This window comes from Brachycentrus maculatus, unplaced genomic scaffold (assembly GCF_059751285.1).
Source record: "Brachycentrus maculatus isolate JH-2025_06_01 unplaced genomic scaffold, ASM5975128v1 h1tg000299l, whole genome shotgun sequence".
NCBI classification, from domain to species: domain Eukaryota; kingdom Metazoa; phylum Arthropoda; class Insecta; order Trichoptera; family Brachycentridae; genus Brachycentrus; species Brachycentrus maculatus.
The window spans coordinates 1,872,806-1,892,500 of NW_028281050.1; the positions used below are offsets into that span (position 1 = coordinate 1,872,806).

The 19,695-nt window shown below is 32.0% G+C and overlaps 1 protein-coding gene across 1 annotated transcript; it reads right to left on the reverse strand.

The window, feature by feature from the left end:
• Positions 1-386: 386 nt before the first annotated feature.
• LOC148304915 (uncharacterized) lies at positions 387-18,197 on the reverse strand (the record flags this gene model as incomplete). The annotated part of the gene is made up of 2 exons (XM_088267570.1): positions 387-1,852; positions 18,046-18,197. Coding segments are annotated over 2 exons (903 nt in total), but the record flags the coding sequence as incomplete, so codon positions are not given.
• Between the last annotated feature and the right edge of the window lie 1,498 nt (positions 18,198-19,695).

A 19,695-nucleotide genomic window follows, 5' to 3' on the forward strand; every position in this document is an offset into this window, starting at 1 on the left:
TATGGTCAAATATAAAGTTGGCAATTAAAAAAAAAAAAAAATTACTACAAAAAGGAATCGTTTGATGGTTGTTTTGGAAAATAACAAAAAGTAAATGCCACAATATACTATACATTATTTTATGAAAGTTTGGAAACTCAATAAGGTAAGGTAACCTTATAATAAAATTCCGCCAAAGCCAAATATTGAAAGTACAGAATGTCAAAAATCTGCATTTTTTACATCCCTGCTTGTCGCGATTGAAAAGTCGAAAATTGTGATTGAAAAAAATAATTACAATCATTATTGGCACGTCATCGTTTTAAATCCGGTTGATGCTGCGGTGGAAACACCGCCCGAGGCATAAAAAAATATTGATTACATTTAAATTAATGATAAAAAATTTCGCTATATTGTTACTACAATCCGTGACATATTAGTAATACATAAGGTACTGAGTATAATGTGGTCTAAATATATGTTACGTAAACGCAGTGAAAATGAGAACAATGCAGTCTGACTAAATGATGATAAAACATGAAATGAAATAAATAGTCCTACTCAAATTAATTACATCAAAAATTGTAAATTACTGAAACCGATTGCATCATAAATTGTAAATTACAATACTTGGACCGATTGCGTAATAAAGTACATTATAAATTGTAAATTACTGAAAAAAAATGTACTATTTGATATAACATTAAATTACATCATAAATTGTAAATTACTGAGACCGATCATATTATAAATTGTAAATTACTGAAAAATAAATTGTACTACTTGATATAACAATAAATTACATCATAAATTGTAAATTACTGAGAACGATCATATTATAAATTGTAAATTACTGAAAAATGAATTGTACTACTTGATATTACATTAAATTACATCATGAATTGTAAATTACTGAGATCGATTACATTATGAATTGTAAATTACTGAAAAATAAATTGTACTATTTGATATTACATTAAATAACATCATAAATTGTAAATTACTGAGACCGATTACATTATGAATTGTAAATTACTGAAAAAATAAATTGTACTTTTTGATATAACATTTAAATAACATTATGAATTGTAAATTACCGCGACCGATTGTTCGTAATGTTTTCTATTCATCGAAGAAATCTTTTATAAAATCGAAAGCGATAGCTTGTTCATAGTCTATAGAAGGCGTTGTTGGATGAAGCGTATTCTTCAAAAGCTCTCTTACGCCGAAAAGATCCGAGGTCATGATGTCTCGGCTCTTGGTTTCGTCTCTCGGATTACTGATACCGGAAAAGCCGACGTCACTGGCGAAAGGCTGCGGCTGGAGTGTCGGGAAAGGAGTGTCGGAAGCGTATCGCTCGAAGCGATTAGTTCCGGAAGTCGAAGGCGGAGGGCAGGAGGCGTTAAAATTGGAGGGAGGAAACTGGAATACGCGGGGAGATGATGGGGAGATCATATTGCACCACGGAGAAGTAGGCGACATGGAATGGAATCCACTCGAAGGCGTTCGGGCAAAAGAGCAAGGATCTTCCTGACTAGACCCGGCGGAAGAATACCCAGGACTGTCATTTGTAGCGAAGTAATTCCTGACGTTGTAGTCAAACAGACTTCTAGGATACTGCGTTGGACACATCATATCAGGCTGGATAGTAGTCAGATTTAGCGGTTGGAGGTTGGTGGCCCTGGCGCGGAATCTCGGAATCTCCATACCGGAACATTCTGGAAGGATGGGCCTGGAAAATGGTGTGGCGCCGGGCTCGGACCTCTCCAAGGAGAAGGGTTGAGGCTTGAACCTGATGTAGTTCAGTATTTTTGTATCCAGCGTTCTCACCGTGGTGAGGTCCGCGCGAGGAACGGGGCTTTCCGATGAAGAGCTGGAACAAAAATAACAATAAAATCCAAATTTCATAGTTCATTTAATTTTAATGTACGCTGTCAGTATTTCGGCCGAACACAGACTATGCCTTAAGAGCCAAAATACAGATAAATTATATGTACTTGTATATTCATGAAAATAAATTAAAATTAAATAAAACTATCAAACTTATTATCACGCCGATTCTCCCCAGGGGTAGGCAAAGAGAACAGAAAGTCACACGACACTATTCAAGCATTTTTCGACTCTTCTGTGTATATCATCCCACCGATTATTCCTATTACTTTTAGTTTAAAAAAAAACATTTTTTTGAACCTCACTAAACAGAATCTTTGACAATACGTTTATACACATTTTAAAATATATATATATATATTGGAAATTGTTGTGTAGTAAGGTGTTGGAAGATGATCAATAATAACTCGCTAGTACTTTGACTTTGGTTGATTTAAATAATAATTATTAGGTAGCTTTAAGTGAGTGACTGGTTTCAAGGAAAGAAAAATCTAGAATATGCTAGCTAGACTATGTGGGTATGCATACAATTGCGGTTTTTGTTGTCATCAATGTGTCACCAACATACCCACATTCCTTACAGAAATATAAAATGATAGTTCATATTTAATTGGTAGAGCATGTATTTTCTTATAAACATTTTACTTTCATTAGATTTATGCATTTGCACGAGAAATATTTTAGTTTTCTGACACTTTTAACACACCCAATTCAATTAATATCATTTCCATAGGCATACTGAATTGGACCTCGAAAAGTGTCTGGATCACGCATTTTTCAATTACGGTTTGAAAAATTGATTGTGACGGTTTTCCATTTTTATACATAATTTATCCCGACAAACCAAAGCCGCAGGCAAAGGTCATTCAATTTTAACTAACTTTCTTAATTATAATTTTTATTTTATTTTGGATCACAAGGAATGGGTATTTTTTTAAATAATTATTCTATGGTAAAATAAACTTATTGAATTTACTTATTTTGAATACCATTTTTCTAAAAATCATTATTAATTAAAAATATTTTGCTAAATCAAACGACACTCTAAGTATGAAAGTTTTATATCGTCTTTAACGAATAGTTAATTGAATTAACTATTCGTTAAAGACGAATATTATAGTTATATATTTTTTTTAAATTTGAAAAAAGAGCAGAGGAAGACTGAGAAAAACATAGCAGATCAAGCAAGCATGTCAAATACTTGAAACCGGTAAGGTGAGGAGTCGAAATAATCGGCGGGTATGTATGAGAAGATGCACAAACGCGAAAGAGGCGAGGAATGTTTGCAAAGACAGTGGTGTGGAGTTCTATTCTCTCTGCCTGCCCCTAGCGTGATGGTTAGATAGTTAGTTATTATATTAGGTACGGATATTAAGCTGCACAATATTGATTAGGTACCGTTTTGACGTTGTTATGCAGTGGCGGTTTGTCGATAACTTCACGTTCGACCAGAATACAGGGAGTATCGACCACTCATAAACATATCTCAATGGCAGAAATATATTGCGAAATTGTTTGCTGGGATTAGTTAAATGTATTGTTAGCTGTTCAATTATTTCCAAATTACAACATTCTACTAGATTTAACAAGAAGCCGTTCAACTTTTCCATTAATCTGAACAAGAGCGCTTTGCTTTGCTACCACTTTGCAAATAATCAGTAAAATAGAGTTATAATCATTTCCAATTTCAAAGTGGACAGACTAGTATATTTTTTAGGGATAAAAAACATTTTGGTGGAAAAAAAATTTTTTCAGCCTACTATTTTTCCTTATTAAAAAAAAAACAAGTATAAACCACTATCGAGTTTTATTTTATTACACACGACTAGTTTTGACAACTACAGCTGTTTTCATCAACAGCTGATTTAAAAAATCAGGTTTATATATAAAGGTGGGTCAGTGTTTTTTTTATAAATAATGAATTTGTCATTCCACAAAATTAATGCCGAATCAAAAAATAATATACTATTTTTTCCCTAAAATTTAAAAGTCCAAATATTTTTTCACAAATCTGTATTTGTCCACTTCGAAGTTATTAATACTGAAATCTACACATAGATGGCAAATATATAAAATCTAGGTATTTACAAAGCTTACAACCTGTCATAGGCTGGTTTAAGTGATCACTTTATACTCGTGTAACATTCATCAATCTACCTATGATTGACAACCACACTACTCAAATTTCGGAAGTCGTATATATATGCTATGATTGACACCTTTGTTTTTACTGCGAGTTCTCGGCACCGTCTATGGTTGAATTTAGATAGAGACCAAATACCTTTGTTGAGAAATATAACAGCTTAGTGGACAAAGTTTTGTAAACAAAAATTTGGACGCACTCAAAATATTGTTTTACATTATTTTTTGACATCTCAATAAAGATAAAGAAGAATATGGGAAGTCTGGGCATTAACAGGGATAAGGACTGTCTTAGGCTTTTATTTCATTAATAAAGCCTCCACTCGTTTACGAGTGATTTATTAATTCGTCTTATTTATTTTTTTATTTTTTTTCAAACATATTACAAACATAAGTCTTATATTTATATAATATTTCCGACGAGTAATTTCTATTTCCCATTTTGAGACATGGGATTAAGGTTAACAAGACTGAAATACAAATAACAAAGTTACAATTTTTTTTTTATAATCACAACTAATACATGGCAAAAATTTTAAAATTATAAAATTAAAAAATGTATGAAAAAATTATCTTCTAAGAATATATTATCGTCTTAGGCTTGGTTAAGTGACTTTACTTTACACACGTGTAACATTTACCGATTCCACCTATGATTCACAACAACTCTACTTAAAATCTCGAAACTTCTAGATATTTTGATCAAAGTCGTAACACTCAGGATGTTATAATTAAAATATTATTTACAACATTTTGAGTGTGTCCAAATACTTGTTCACAAAATCTGGATTATCTCCAATCACAGGAGTTATTTTCATATTATTTTTTGACATCTCATCAAAGATGAAGAAGAATATGGAAGTCTGGGCATTTACGGGGCTTACGACCGTCATAGGCTGGTTTGAGTGATCACTTTACACACGTGTAACATTCACCAATTCTACCCATTATTGACAACCACACTACTCAAATTCTTGGAAGTTCTATATATATGAACCAATTTAGAAACCTTGTTCATGAATCACTAAAACTTCACTAGAGACATCTATTGGTGAGATGTAAAGAAGCTTTTTACTAAGCAGAAACTCTTATATTAGTATGTGAGATCCGAATCCCGGATTATAATCACACACATGAGAAACGCCAGAAAATACCATTTTCATTTTTATTATTAAGCTTATAATAATATAAGAGTTTCTGCTTAATAAAAAGCTTCTTTACATCTCACCAATAGATGTCTCTAGTGAAGTTTTAGTGATTCATGAACAAGGTTTCTAAATTGGTTCATATATATAGAACTTCCAAGAATTTGAGTAGTGTGGTTGTCAATAATGGGTAGAATTGGTGAATGTTACACGTGTGTAAAGTGATCACTCAAACCAGCCTATGACGGTCGTAAGCCCCGTAAATGCCCAGACTTCCATATTCTTCTTCATCTTTGATGAGATGTCAAAAAATAATATAAAATATTATTAATATTGGCATATTAGTATAATGAGATTGGTTACCCCTGGTTATAATTAATATATAGGTATACATAATACGTATTGATTTGCGGTCTAACAAACTAGGAACAAGTAGTCATCGGCAGGCGAACCAGTGTTTGGCTAATAATGGGTATTGTGGAAATTAAATTTGAATTTGTGTGTATTGTGTATATAACTGTGTAAATAACTGTGGTATTGTGGAAATTAAATTTGAATTTGTGTGTATTGTGTATATAACTGTGTAAATAACTGTGGTATTGTGGAAATTAAATTTGAATTTGTGTGTATTGTGTATATAACTGTGTAAATAACTGTGGTATTGTGGAAATTAAATTGGAAATTAAATGGGTTTGGACATGTAGAACGAATGAGTGAGGAAAGAACGGTAAAACAAATTTATGAGGCGAATGTTAGCGGGAAAAGAAGCAGAGGAAGACCGAGAAAAACATGGCACGATCAGGTTTGCCAAATACTTGAAAGTGGTCAGGTCAGGAGTCGTAACAATCGGCGGGTATGTATGAGGAGATGCATGAACGTGGAAGAGGCGAAGAATGTTTGCAAGGACAGAGTGGTGTGGCGCTCTATTCTCTCTGCCTACCCCTGCGGGGAAGCGGCGTGATGGTTAGTTAGTTAGTTAGGAAATTAAATTAGTTATATAAATTGTGGAGGTCCGCACCAAAAAGTTACATTTCCAATATTGCACAAAAAAATCCTTAAAAAAGTAAATTTATTCTTTTTACTGTATTTTATTGAAATCTTAATTAAAGTCCGCCTCCATAGTGTAATGGTCAGCACGCTCGGCTACCATTCTGGAGGTCCCGGGTTCGATTCCCAGGTGGGGGTCAAATAAATATAAGTGATTTTTTTCACTCTAATATTTATTCAATATCACCCTGAACTGGTACCTGAAGCGGAAGGCCGATCACCTTTCCTTCATATGTTAACGATCAAGATAACACTGCGTTTATATGCAGTGCCCTATGCACCATTGGGGTGCGGACAAGGGTTTGAAGAAGATGAAGAAGAATTAAAGTTGTGACAAAACGTGACCAATCCTGTGTTAAACCATAATGAAATCATTATATCGCACCTACCTAGAATTCCTGATTACTTCATATAATATATACATTTATAATATAAATGTAGCGTTTTGGTGAGGACTTCCAAATTTGATATCACGTGTATCATATTATATTTATTGCATTTTACCAAAAGATGATAAAATAAAGAAAGTAACATTTTAGACATCTCAACAAAGATGAAGAAGAATATGAAGTTTGGGTATTTACAGGGCTTATGACCTCTCATAGCCTGATTAAGTGATCACTTTATGCGCGTGAAAAATTCACCATTCTACTCAAGATTGACAACCACACTCACTACCTACTCAAATTTTGCAACTCTACATACATCATTAATCTCTTGACAATGAAAGTTTTCCTTATCACACCATAGATGGCTCCAATGAACTCACATGAGATTAACGATATATTTGGGCGAGCCAAAAAAGTTCCTAAAAAAATTGAGTCGAGTGGTTTTCAATCATGGGTAGAATGGTAAATATTGCAAGTGTGTAAAGTGATCACTTAACCATTCTATGACGAGTCATAAGCTCTGTATCTACATACCCAGACATTCTTCTTTGTCTTACATATGTTGAGATGTAAATAATATATATTTTTTATTATTATTAAATTAAAAAATTTATACCCATTTTATAACACGGCTAACTCATGAACAAAAAGTCAAAACTGCTTAATAAATATCATTATTTAAGAACAAAACAAGGTTAATGTCGGAACCTTGTAATTATATATTGTGTTTTCCGTAATTGATTTGATTAAACTGGTTTATTTGTCATTATTTCGTATTCTACGAGCGCTTAGAATAAAGTAAACAAATTGTGTGCTCGAACGGAAACTCAAGGAACTACGCGAGAGCGAAGGAGGAAATTGGGAGCTAAGTAGAGTTCCGCTGCGAACCACACCGCATCCCAGAAAAGGTCTACTGTATCAATAAAGTGTGCCTCAAAAGGTCCATACTTCTAAAGGATCGATGCGATAACAATATAATCGTGAATTATACGGAGGTAACATTGTTAATCGCGGGTCACATCTGAAAGAAATAGAATTATATACGTGTCTCAACTTGATATGAAATCTCTGCCGTTCTTTCCGCATGAAAAAAGATGGCTGAAGAGAAGAATACGATAGCCCGACCTTCCCAGGGCTTACGACCTGGCATTCAGCTGGCTGAAGTGATCACTTTATACACCTTTAATATTGACACATCATCCTTATGGTGAATAACCTAATGTCTGATATAATACTCGTATATAGCAATAATAGTTTGAAGAAAAAAAAAATTAAAAAAAAATTATTTTCTTTTTCAAACCTTATCATATTAACGCAGTGTTATGATAAGGGCTGAAAAAGGAAGGAAAAGTTATCAGCCCTCCGCTTCAGGACCCCCTCCCTGGGAATGGAACCCGGGAGCACAAGCACGGTAGCCGAGCGTGCTGACCCGAGAGTAATCACTATGAAGGCGGACAATCTTTTTTAAAGAGGTTTTTAAACAATATTTTATTTGCTTTTATTTTATTATTCATCGGTTTGTGAAAACTTAATTTTGAATAAACATGACAAGAGCATGTGAAGTGATTACAACAGCCCGATTACACAAGTGGCTGGGAGTAACGCTCCTCGAGTGGAGCCTGGAGCCTGGAGCCTGGAGCTGACGTGCAGCGGAACAATGCGAATGGTGTGGGTGATTTATTCCACTGCAATTGGCCTGCCGCCAGACGATCCCATCTCCTTTGTCTATCACGAGAGACGGATCAAAGTATCTTTTTCTTATAATTACCTAATAATAATCGCACATTTTTATGCACATTGAACGTAGATTTTTGACATGAATAATGAAGAAAAAAATATTTAAATGAACGTTGGTTTTTGACATGAATCATGAAAAAGAAAACATAAACATGAACGTAGATTTCTGACAAAAATAATGAAGAAAATATCATCAATATGAATTTTAATTTTTGACATGAATAATGAAGAAAAAACAAACATAAAATCAGATTTTTGACATGAATAATAAAGAAAAAATCATAAACATGGACTAAGATTTGAGACATGAATAATGAAGAAAAAATCATTTACATGAAGATAGGTTTTTGACATGAATAATGAAGAAAAAATTATAAACATGGATATAGATTTTTTACATGAATAATGAAGAAAAAAACATAGAAGAAAACATGAACGTAGATTTTTGACATGAATAATGAAGAAAAAATCATAAACATGAACTAAGATTTAAGACATGAATAATGAAGAAAAAACATAAATATGAACATAAAATTTAGAAGACAAATACAGCAATAGAAGTCGAAACGTCATAAAAATGTTGGGATTACCTAAATACAATAATTTGCTTCTTACGCCTTGAAACTTAAAATAAAAAAATAAAATAAGAGAATAATAAATAACACTTTTCTTACTAAATTCGATACTAAGTCTAATAACTCCAGGTATATATAGTAATATACCTGACATATCCAATATTAGGATTGCGGTGACGAGGTGGGCGGGACCACTTTAAACCTGACGACAGGAGTTTAGGTTGTCGTTTACATGACGTTTGAATTAACAGCAAGTGTTTATACTGAACATGAACTCTGTGTCACCTACAAATATGACGGTTCGTGGTAGACTGCCATTCAATAACGATGTACATAAAATGGGCAGCAAATTTTCTTTATTTTTTTATCAAAAAATCGTTATCAATAAGATAAAAAAAATTAATATCCAAAAATCGGACATCAAGGAGGGGGGAGTTTTGATCTAATGGTAAAATAAGGAAAGAATGCATGGCTGAGATAAGCATTATCGATAAAATTAAGAAACGTGTGTTGAGATGGTGAACACGTGGAACGAATGAGTGAGAAAAGGAGAGTAAAACGAATTTATGAAGGGAATCAAGTTGGAAAAAGGAGCAGAGGAAGACCGAGTAAAACTTGGCATGATCGGGTACGTCAAATACTTGAAAGTGGTCAGGTCAGAAGTCGAAATAATCGGCGGGAATGTACGAGGAGATCCATGAATGTGGAACATACGAAGAAAGCTTGCAAAGACAGTGTGGTGTAGAATTATATTCATTCACCGACTATACTCAGCGAAACGAGATGCCGGACTACCTGGGAGGAAGCTAGAGAAACGATGCGTGACATAGTGACTTGGAGGCGTCTTGTGTTGGCCATATGTTCCACCTAGGGAACGAACAAGGAAAATAGAAAGAAAAGAAGACGAATATTACCGTAGAACGGGGCTACTTGAACTTTGATGTGTTACTTGAGCCCAGTACAAAAAAATATTTAAATCTGTATTTGGTCTACAATAATGAACGTATCGACATAATTCATTGTTTCCCTGACAGGTGACACTTATTATCACGATACTTCGATCGATACCAGGATCTATTTTTTTTGTACTGGGCTTAAGTAACACATCAAAGTTCAAGAAGCCCCGTTCTGCGGTACTTATTCTACGTTTTTTCCAGATAAGAAAAGGCGCAGAATAGATAAATTACTTGCGTTACTGCAATGGTATAAAACGGCACCGCGGTAAATTTGGCCAAACAATTCCATTGTATTGTGTTCTGTTTTGTGAAGTGTTTCCACATGCCGCGGGGATGGGGACGAGAGGAAGCGGAACTACCCACCGCTGCTGCTGCCAGCATCAGAGGGTCACTCCGCGCCTCGACACTCCACCCTCGACACTCCGTACTCCGCACTCCACACTCCACACTCCACCCCGACACTCGATAGCACAATCAAAACAACGACGGAAGATGGAGCGAACTCAATCAATAATAGTTGAAGACAAAAGAGTGGTCTCTTTGGCCGGGAAAAAACTTTTAGGCACCATTACATCTCACCCCATAAGCCTCTTAAATATAATAATACAGAAATAATAAAAGTATCGTTTAGGAAGAAAAGTAAATAAAATACATTTTTCTGTACTAATACCATATCGCTCTATCCTCTCAACAGCGTCATATATTGAAAACCGTAATTTTTCAGTTGTGCATGTTTTCAGATTAGCCGGAAAATGTACTATATCCCAGCAAAAGCGGCATATTTTTAACGTAATATTTACCCGCTACAGGGCAGAAAGTGTTGTTTTTGCATTTTGAAGAAAAGCTATTGTTCAATTATTTTTTTAAATGTACTAAATATTTTTCAAATGGAGAAAAAACATTCAGGTTTTACCTTAAAAGATCTGTTGCACAATAAAACGTTCAATAAGTGGCTTGATATTTATTTTTCATAAATTTTATTATATTTTCAAACATTAAAAAGTCTCCTGAAAAATCAAGTTTTTTTTTATATATGAGCGATATATGGTATTTGAATGTACATTGTTTTTTTCACCAATTTTTTTTAGAACTCTAGGTATGGCTTACGCAACACCGCTTATTGCATTCCTACGAAAATTTCAACTATAATTTAAAGGTTTTTCAGCCTATTCCTTACTGAAAGTGTTATTCTTTATTTTAAAAATACCATTATTTCATATTTAATAATACTTCTTAAAAATTCATTTTTATTGTCAAACATTGACATAATGTATTATATTAAATATTAATTATAATATGAGATAGTTGTTGCCCTATTCTTAACGCTGTAATTACGCAAACAGGTAAAGGTCGTCATGAATACACCCTGCCTTAATGGTCACCCGACAATCTATTGAAAGCCGATATACTCGGGCCGTAGGTACAAGTTATTACGAAATTTACAATATGTGTATAATTATACACAGTAACTAAAATAGAGGTCACACGCCGAAACACGTGTCACAATATATTTTAAGAAATAGTGGTATTTACTTAAAAGTAAAACTTAAATTAAAATAGGTTTATAAAATTATACACACTTTGTGGTAACAAACAGAGAACTACAAGATCCAAAACATACCTCTTTTGGTAATAAAAAAACTTTAATTACTATGCGATGAAGTTGTTTAACCTACTCTCACTGCCCATAAAGTCAAGAAATATAGAAACTAAATTTTAAAGTGCTGTTCATAAATGACTAACGGAAGTAGGCAGATCTGAATCAGATCACATTATTCAGTCATGTCGTATTTATTTTCAAAATTTTTTTTTGCTTATAATTTTAATACAGAAAAAACAGAAAAAACATAATTTTTTTAAAAAATTAATATAAATATATATCAATTAATATATATTATATTAATATATATATGTATATATATATATATATATATATATATATATATATATATATATATATATATATATATATATATATATATATATATATATATATATATATATATATATATATATATATATATATATATATATATATATATATATATATATATATATATATATATATATATTCATATATATTTATATATATATATATATATATATATATATATATATATATATATATATATATATATATATATATATATATATATATATATATATATTTATATATTTATATATATTTATATATTTAAATATATTTATTTATTTATATATATTAATATATATATATATAAATTAATTATGTAAAATGTGCCCTCGGCACGGGAAAACTCGATGGGGGATCATTACCGTAATCTGTACTTTGTAATTATGTCATATGATTATAATAAATAAAGAAATATTGAAGTGAAAACCGCTATTCGGAATGTGAAAGCTAACAGTGTAACTCAGTCCTGCTATCATGATCACCGAGATTATATCGGTAACCCTCGATTAAGCCTAAAATCCATACAAAAACGGTTTTATTAGGGTTTATCGCACAATGCGGTAGCAAAAAAACACTAAAACGCTTTGTACTTTATGGAGGTCAACACGAAATTATGTTAAACTAGTTGCGCCCGGCCACGCGTTGGCGTGACTCAGTCTGGTTAAATGGAAAAGAAAGAATATATATATAACACACTTTTTTTTAAATATGTTTAATTTTACAATGCAATCTAAAGCAGTGAAAACATAAAACAAATATACAAGTGACAGCTGCTGTTAAGAAACACGCTATCCGTCATGAGCAATGTTGAGTATTGCGCGTTTTACTGTTCCGTTCAATAGATGGCTCTGCCACTGCGGTCTAAGAAGCTATTCTTAAGGGAACATGATTTATACCTGTCTTTGGTGAAATTCATTAATAAATACATATAAAAAACATGCGTTTATTTAAATGAAACGTTGTGTCAAAATTTCAAAGCAATCGGTGAATACCTTCAGCAGATTTAAACGAACATAACATTTTTATTTTTATAAATTGACAACATTTTGGATTTGTCTAAACAGATTGTAAACCATTTTGGATTTGTCTAAACAGATTGTTCACAGTTCTGAAAATGTTGTAAATAAAAATAATAATAAAAACATGTTCTCGGGTGTCATGGTTTCTGCTAAATAAAAGCTCTCTCAAATCAACCATAAATATTGCCACAAACTCAAACAAAAAGTGACATGTGATTAATGATATATGTACGAGTTCCAAAAATGGAGTAGTATTTTTACTCATGGGTAGAACGGTGAATGTTACACGTGTATAAAGTGATCACATAAACGGCCCATAACATGTCATAAGGACTGTGAATACCCAGACTTCCATATTCTTCTTCATCTAATTTTGTTAAAACGTTTTAACGTTTGTATTGAATACGACTACAGAAATAAAAAAATTAATTAAAAATATATTTCCACTTTTTATTCTCAATATTATTAATATTTAAAGCATTAACTTTGCGGTTAGTCATTTTTGCTTTTTTTTACAAAAATGTTAATAATATTAGTATATAACCACTCACCGAGATTTTTATGTCTACCGGTTTCGAGACGTACCCTTCTCTTCGTCAGGACAATCACTACCACAGCATGCAAACAATACCACCTATCACCACCGTAGTACCATTTACACACTTAAAACTACACAAAATATTTAACACATGCGATTTTTGGTCGACCCGAAGACCAACATGCACTACAGGTTTCAGCACTAATATGCGTTACGAGCCGAGGTTAAACATGCACTAGAATTAAACATATTAATAAACCAGCTAATATACTCATAGGATGAAAGGAGTTGGCGGGGTTTGAATTGGATATTGACGAATCTTGTTTAACCGATGTTGAATCAAATAATGGACTATAAGAAAAATGCGTTTGAATTAAAGGAATATTATTTTTATTTTTTTCTAATTTTTTGTCCAGAGAGCAAGCGAGAATGCGGAAAATGTCGTATTTACATTTTGAAGACAAAACTATCCATTTATCACTTCAGCATACGTCACCAATCTAGAAATCAAGACCATCTGGTTTTCAACCAAAAAGAGTTCAATTAAAAGCGACAGTTCAATTTGAGCGTAAATTAGCATTTCGGGCATAGTAGCGAAAAGCCAAGCATTCGGGGGGTCGAGGGGTCAAATTAACATATTAAAACGAATCTACTGTACAACAGCTGTTGTTTAAACTTCGACTGAGGGGTCCTGTCAGGCGCGGATTGACTATTCCAGCTGTACGGCTTTATGGGATCACAACGTGAGGGTTAATAAAGGGATTCAAATGTTTGAAAAGGATGAATAAATTTACGGTCAGACAGGGATAAGGAAACGTTTTGGTTTGGGAATAATGCGACCGGAGAAAGGTACACAAAGCACTACTCAATCATTATAACCGATATTTTAGTATGGATGTATATCCATGGGTATAACCACACTAATATATCGATTATGCGGTAGTAAAAGCGCGTGCATTTCCGAACACTCTCGGGAATCTGTTGATTCTCTAACTGAGAAAACCGCTGTAACCCATGTAGTTACCAATCATGTTTAACATTTTTGTTCTTTACAACGTTTCGGGTGGGTCCAAAGCTTTCTCAAACCATCAATAGATGCTGCCGTGAACTCAAACGACATGAGATTTATGATATATGTATGAGTTTCAAAAATTTAGTAATGTGGTATAGCGGTAAATGACGCACGCGTGTAACACGTACACACGTGCAACATTCACCATTATTTGATGCAGTGTTATCTTGATCGTTACTAACATGAAGGCAAGGTGATCACTACAAGGGTAATATTAAATAAATATAAGAGTGTAAAATCACTAATAATTATTTTCACCCTCCTCCTGGGCATCTAACCCGGGACCGCCAGCACGGTAGCTAAACACGCTAACTATTATACCACGGAGGCAGACATAAAATCACAAGGGGTATAATACCCACGGCCTTATCATATCTATCACTTTTCAATTAGAGGGATGTAATAATTCCTTAAATTATCGGGTAGTTCAAATCCTCCCCTAATTAATTATTACATTACACGCGCATAGAGCGAAGAGCGTAATAAATATTGCGCGAAGTAATGAAATAATTTGCCAAAGACGACAAGTTTATGGGGAGACGTATGAAGCCAAGATCAACCCCATACTCGGTTAGTACTAAGACCAACCCCATAGACTTGTGAATTCATGGAATCGCACGTGATGAGAACGCGGGGTGCCAAATATTTAATTCTTCGGCAGAGAGCGGAGTGGATGTTAAGGGTTGAAGTGGAAAGACGATTAAGGAAACGAATATCGTAAAACATGTCATTGGCTGACGAAAACTACTACGATAAGTCACGGGTAGTTTATTTTAAACAATGTAATTTATTTTGCATGCGACGCAAAAGCTAATTGTAAACATAAAATTATTACATCTACAACATTTTGAGTGTGTGCAAATACTTATTCATATATCTGGATTATCTCCAATTAAGAGTTATTTTTTAATTATTTTTTTTTGACATCTCAACATAGATGAAGAATAATATGGAAGCATCTGTGTTGAGATGCCAAAAATGCAAATATATATGTATATAATAGAAATATTATATAGTATTTACATATTTACCTAATAAAAATATAACATATACATCCTTATTATTGACACTGCTGATATATTGTAATCATACAGGAGAAAGTGACCAAGTGCATGTTTTTACAAAAACGTGATCATTGACTATTTGTTATCTTACTAGCTTAATATTGCCCTGAAAAATCCCAAAGGATTTTAACCTTGGAAGAATTATATATTGACTTGTCAAAAATGACTGACTGCATTGATGTTATTTTCATGCCAAGCAAAAGTGACTTAAATGGCCCTCCTGAACATTTTACGTTTTTTTAGTTGGTCACTTTCTCCTGTACGACTACGATTTGAATGTATTTCAATATGATATGCATAAGAAGCATTGAAATTTTAAGTGTGCTATTTTTATGTTATGAAATTTTCGCTTCACTTTATACGAGTATGTGTCAATATTAAATAAGTAAAAAGTTAAATAATAAGAAAATAATTGAAAATACCATTTCATACAAATGTTATATTTATAACAGATCGATGACTACATATAACGTGTACGTCATAGATCATGACCACCAATTTTTAATATTAAAAGGTTATGTAGTTCAAGGCATATATGTATGATAGTACTCAGAAGTACTTCCGGAATTTGTCAAATCCTTATACTTGAATCTCATGTTAAAGTAACGTTCCTCCCTTCACATGTATAGTGTTAATATCCCAGAAAGCTTTTGTAATTCGAGCCTAAGTAACGCGAGCAAGGCACTTGAATTATATTAAGCGAAATTACAAAACGGGAGGTATTTCTCTCGATAGGGGTGGGAAAGTACCGGCAGGGGAGGGATGGTGTTAGATAATTGTGCTGAAGTAACGATTGATCTAAATTGACTTTAGCCATCATACTGCGTGGTTTAGTGAGGTTATTTGAAGTAAAATTATTTTATAATATATATATATTATAATTTTATAATGAAACGAAAGCATTCGAAGATATAATAGAAATTTAAAATGCCGGGAAACATTGTGATACTTGGTAGAAATGTATATACATATAGTGATTATACCAAGAGGTGTCTTTGAATTGTAAATGAAAACAATTGTTTTTCACCACTTGAGTATTATTTTTATTTACAAAGTATCTGGTCAAATTATAAGCTTAAATAATAAAAATAAAAATGATATTTTCTGGCATTTCTCATGTGTATGATTATAATCCAGGATTCGGACCTCACATACTAATAAAAGAGTTTCTGCTCAATAAAAAGCTTCTTTTCAATAGATGTCTCTAGAGAAGTTCTAGTGATTCAAGAATAATGTCTCAAAATTGGTTTATATACATAGAACGTCCAAGAATTTGATAAGTGTGGTTGTCAATAAAAGGTAGGATTGGTGAATGTTACACGTATGTAAAGTGATCACAGTGATCAGCCTATGACGGTCGTCAGCCCCGTATATGCCCAGACTTCCATATTCTTCTTCATCTTTGATGAGATGTCAAAAAATAATATTATATTTATTTTTAACTAGTTTCGAAATCTACAGTTGCTTTCATCGAGGGGTGAATAGGTATACTAACGAGCAAAGCTTTAATTCAGGTACCTATATATAGAGGTTGGTAGGGTTATAAATATAATACTCAAATGGTACAAAAAACAAGTGTTTTCGTTTATAATTTAATCATTTCTTACCACAAAATAATGCCGAAACAATAAATAAACTGTCTTTTAATGACTCTCTGTAGATTAATCAAAGGTTGTTCGAATTGAACGAATCTTAAAGATCCGTTCAGACATACTGATCTGAATTGAGTGAATCTCGGTTTGAGCTGTTCAGATATGCCGAGTCGTTGATCCGGTCCAATGGGCGAATTTTTTGTCGATTCTCTGGCGATCACTGGCGCATGACAATACATGACAAAAAAATTGAAGAAAAACTACGGTTTACGATTCATTGCGAAATGTGCAATGTAATGCTTAATGAAATAGACAACAATAATGTTTATTTGAATACGTTTAAGAGAAATTTTATTGATTTGTCTATTTGACTCTTTGATAGCGAAAATTTCTATTATTTGATAAAAACATTAAATGTAAGTTTATTATATAGTTATACTTTCATGTATATGACAGTTTATTTATTATTTTTAGATTATTTAAGAACTTAAAAACCTGTAAATGGAATTTTATTATAATCTGTTATTTTTTGTATATCGTAGTCGTACAGGAGAAAATGACCAACTAACAAAACGTAAAATGTTCAGGAGGGCCATTTAAGTCACTTTTGCTTGGCAAAGAAAATAAACATCAATGCAGTTAGTCATTTTTAACAAGTCAATATATTATACGTTCAAGTTTAAAATCCTTTGGGATTTTTTTCAGGGCAATATTAAGCTAGTAAGATATCAAATAGTCAATGATCACGTTTTTGTAAAAAATGCACTTGGTCACTTTCCCTTACTATATATTCTGATGGTTTTCCAATAAATAAATAAATAATAAATAATAAAACTGTCTATTGTTTTTTTTATCTCGAATGATAATGATTTGGCAGAATAAATTAATAGGTATTTAAAAACAAATAACCGAAAAAATCTATCATTCAACGACGTTGTTCCGGTCTCAATGATAGAATAAGAATTACCTCCTGGGATTGTGAGCATCTTGGATAAGCTTGTTTCGCCGATGATTTGATTGGGACCTTCCGAACCGCCTTACAGCATTATGCTGAAGCTTTGCCTGTTGAATACCGCGGATTATGACTCCGCTTGGTTCGAGATGGCCAACTTCGGTAAACTGAAAAAAATAAGATAATAACAAAATAAATATGGTTAAACATTGACAACACAATAAATTATAAATACTTATATTAAATTTTAAATTTTAAAACACAGTAGATTTTTTTCAAAATAATATATATATATATATATATATATATATATATATATATATATATATATATATATATATATATATATATATATATATATATATATATATATATATATATATATATATATATATATATATATATATATATATATATATATATATATATATATATATATATATATATATATATATATATATATATTAATAAATTATAAATACTTATATTAAATTTTAAATTTTAAAACACAGTAGATTTTTTTCAAAATAATATGTATATATATATACATACAATTTATAAATAAAAAGATTATTACTAAAAAAATATTAATTCAATCAATTTTATATAACTGTATTAGATACACAATATGTTTTAATAGGAAAAATAAAAAATACACCCAGGATGGATAAACAAAAGAAGAGCGAAGCTCCACAAAAAGGAATAGTAAAATAACTGATTTTTTTTACAACTTAATAGTTTTTTTCCTGAATGGACCCATAAAGCCAGTTAAATACCATGTTTGAAAAAAAATATTTTTCTTATTTTGGTTATCCAAATTCAGTTTAATTTTCTTTTGATTATTAAAATAACCATAAAAATAATCACCAAAGTCGAAAGTTTACAAATATGACGCATTCTATGCTATATATTATCAGGATTATAGTATAGATTCATGATTCCGACAAGTATGGTACGTTTCGTGTGCCCGCACCTTTACCGCAAAAACTCGGTATGGTATTAATTATTTAGTATTATAAAGGGACCTATAAACAAAAATAAGTTTTCCACGGTTTGAACTTTTTCCGCCATGTTTTTGGGACATAATGAAATATTATTCAAGTGGACCTCTGAGCCAGTGTTGTGCCTATATATAGTGCTGGTCAAGTCGTGAATCACACTTCACGTCAGCGCCAGACATTACTGACACGCTACGGTCATTGTACAATGTGCCAGGCGAACACTGGCCAATTGCTGGCCCGCGAAATATACCTTTAGTTATATTAGTGCGACTATAAAAACGTAATTTGATATAATATTTAACGAATGTTTTTACAGGTTTTTCACATCAAATTGGACATTTTGCAAAACGAATTGTACATAATATTGTATTTAAAAATAAAAATAAATAATAAACATAAATTAAAAAATATATTTACAACATTTTGTGTGTGTCCAAATACTTGTTCAGGAAATCTGGATTATCTCCAATTACAGGAGTTATTTTCAAAAAATTCTGTAATTGGAGATAATCCAGATTTTGTGAACACACTCAAAATGTTGTAAATAAATTATCTGGTCAAATTATAAGCTTAATAATAAAAATAAAAATGGTATTTTCTGGCGTTTCTCATGTGTGTGATTATAATCCAGGATTCGGATCTCACATACTAATATAAGAGTTTC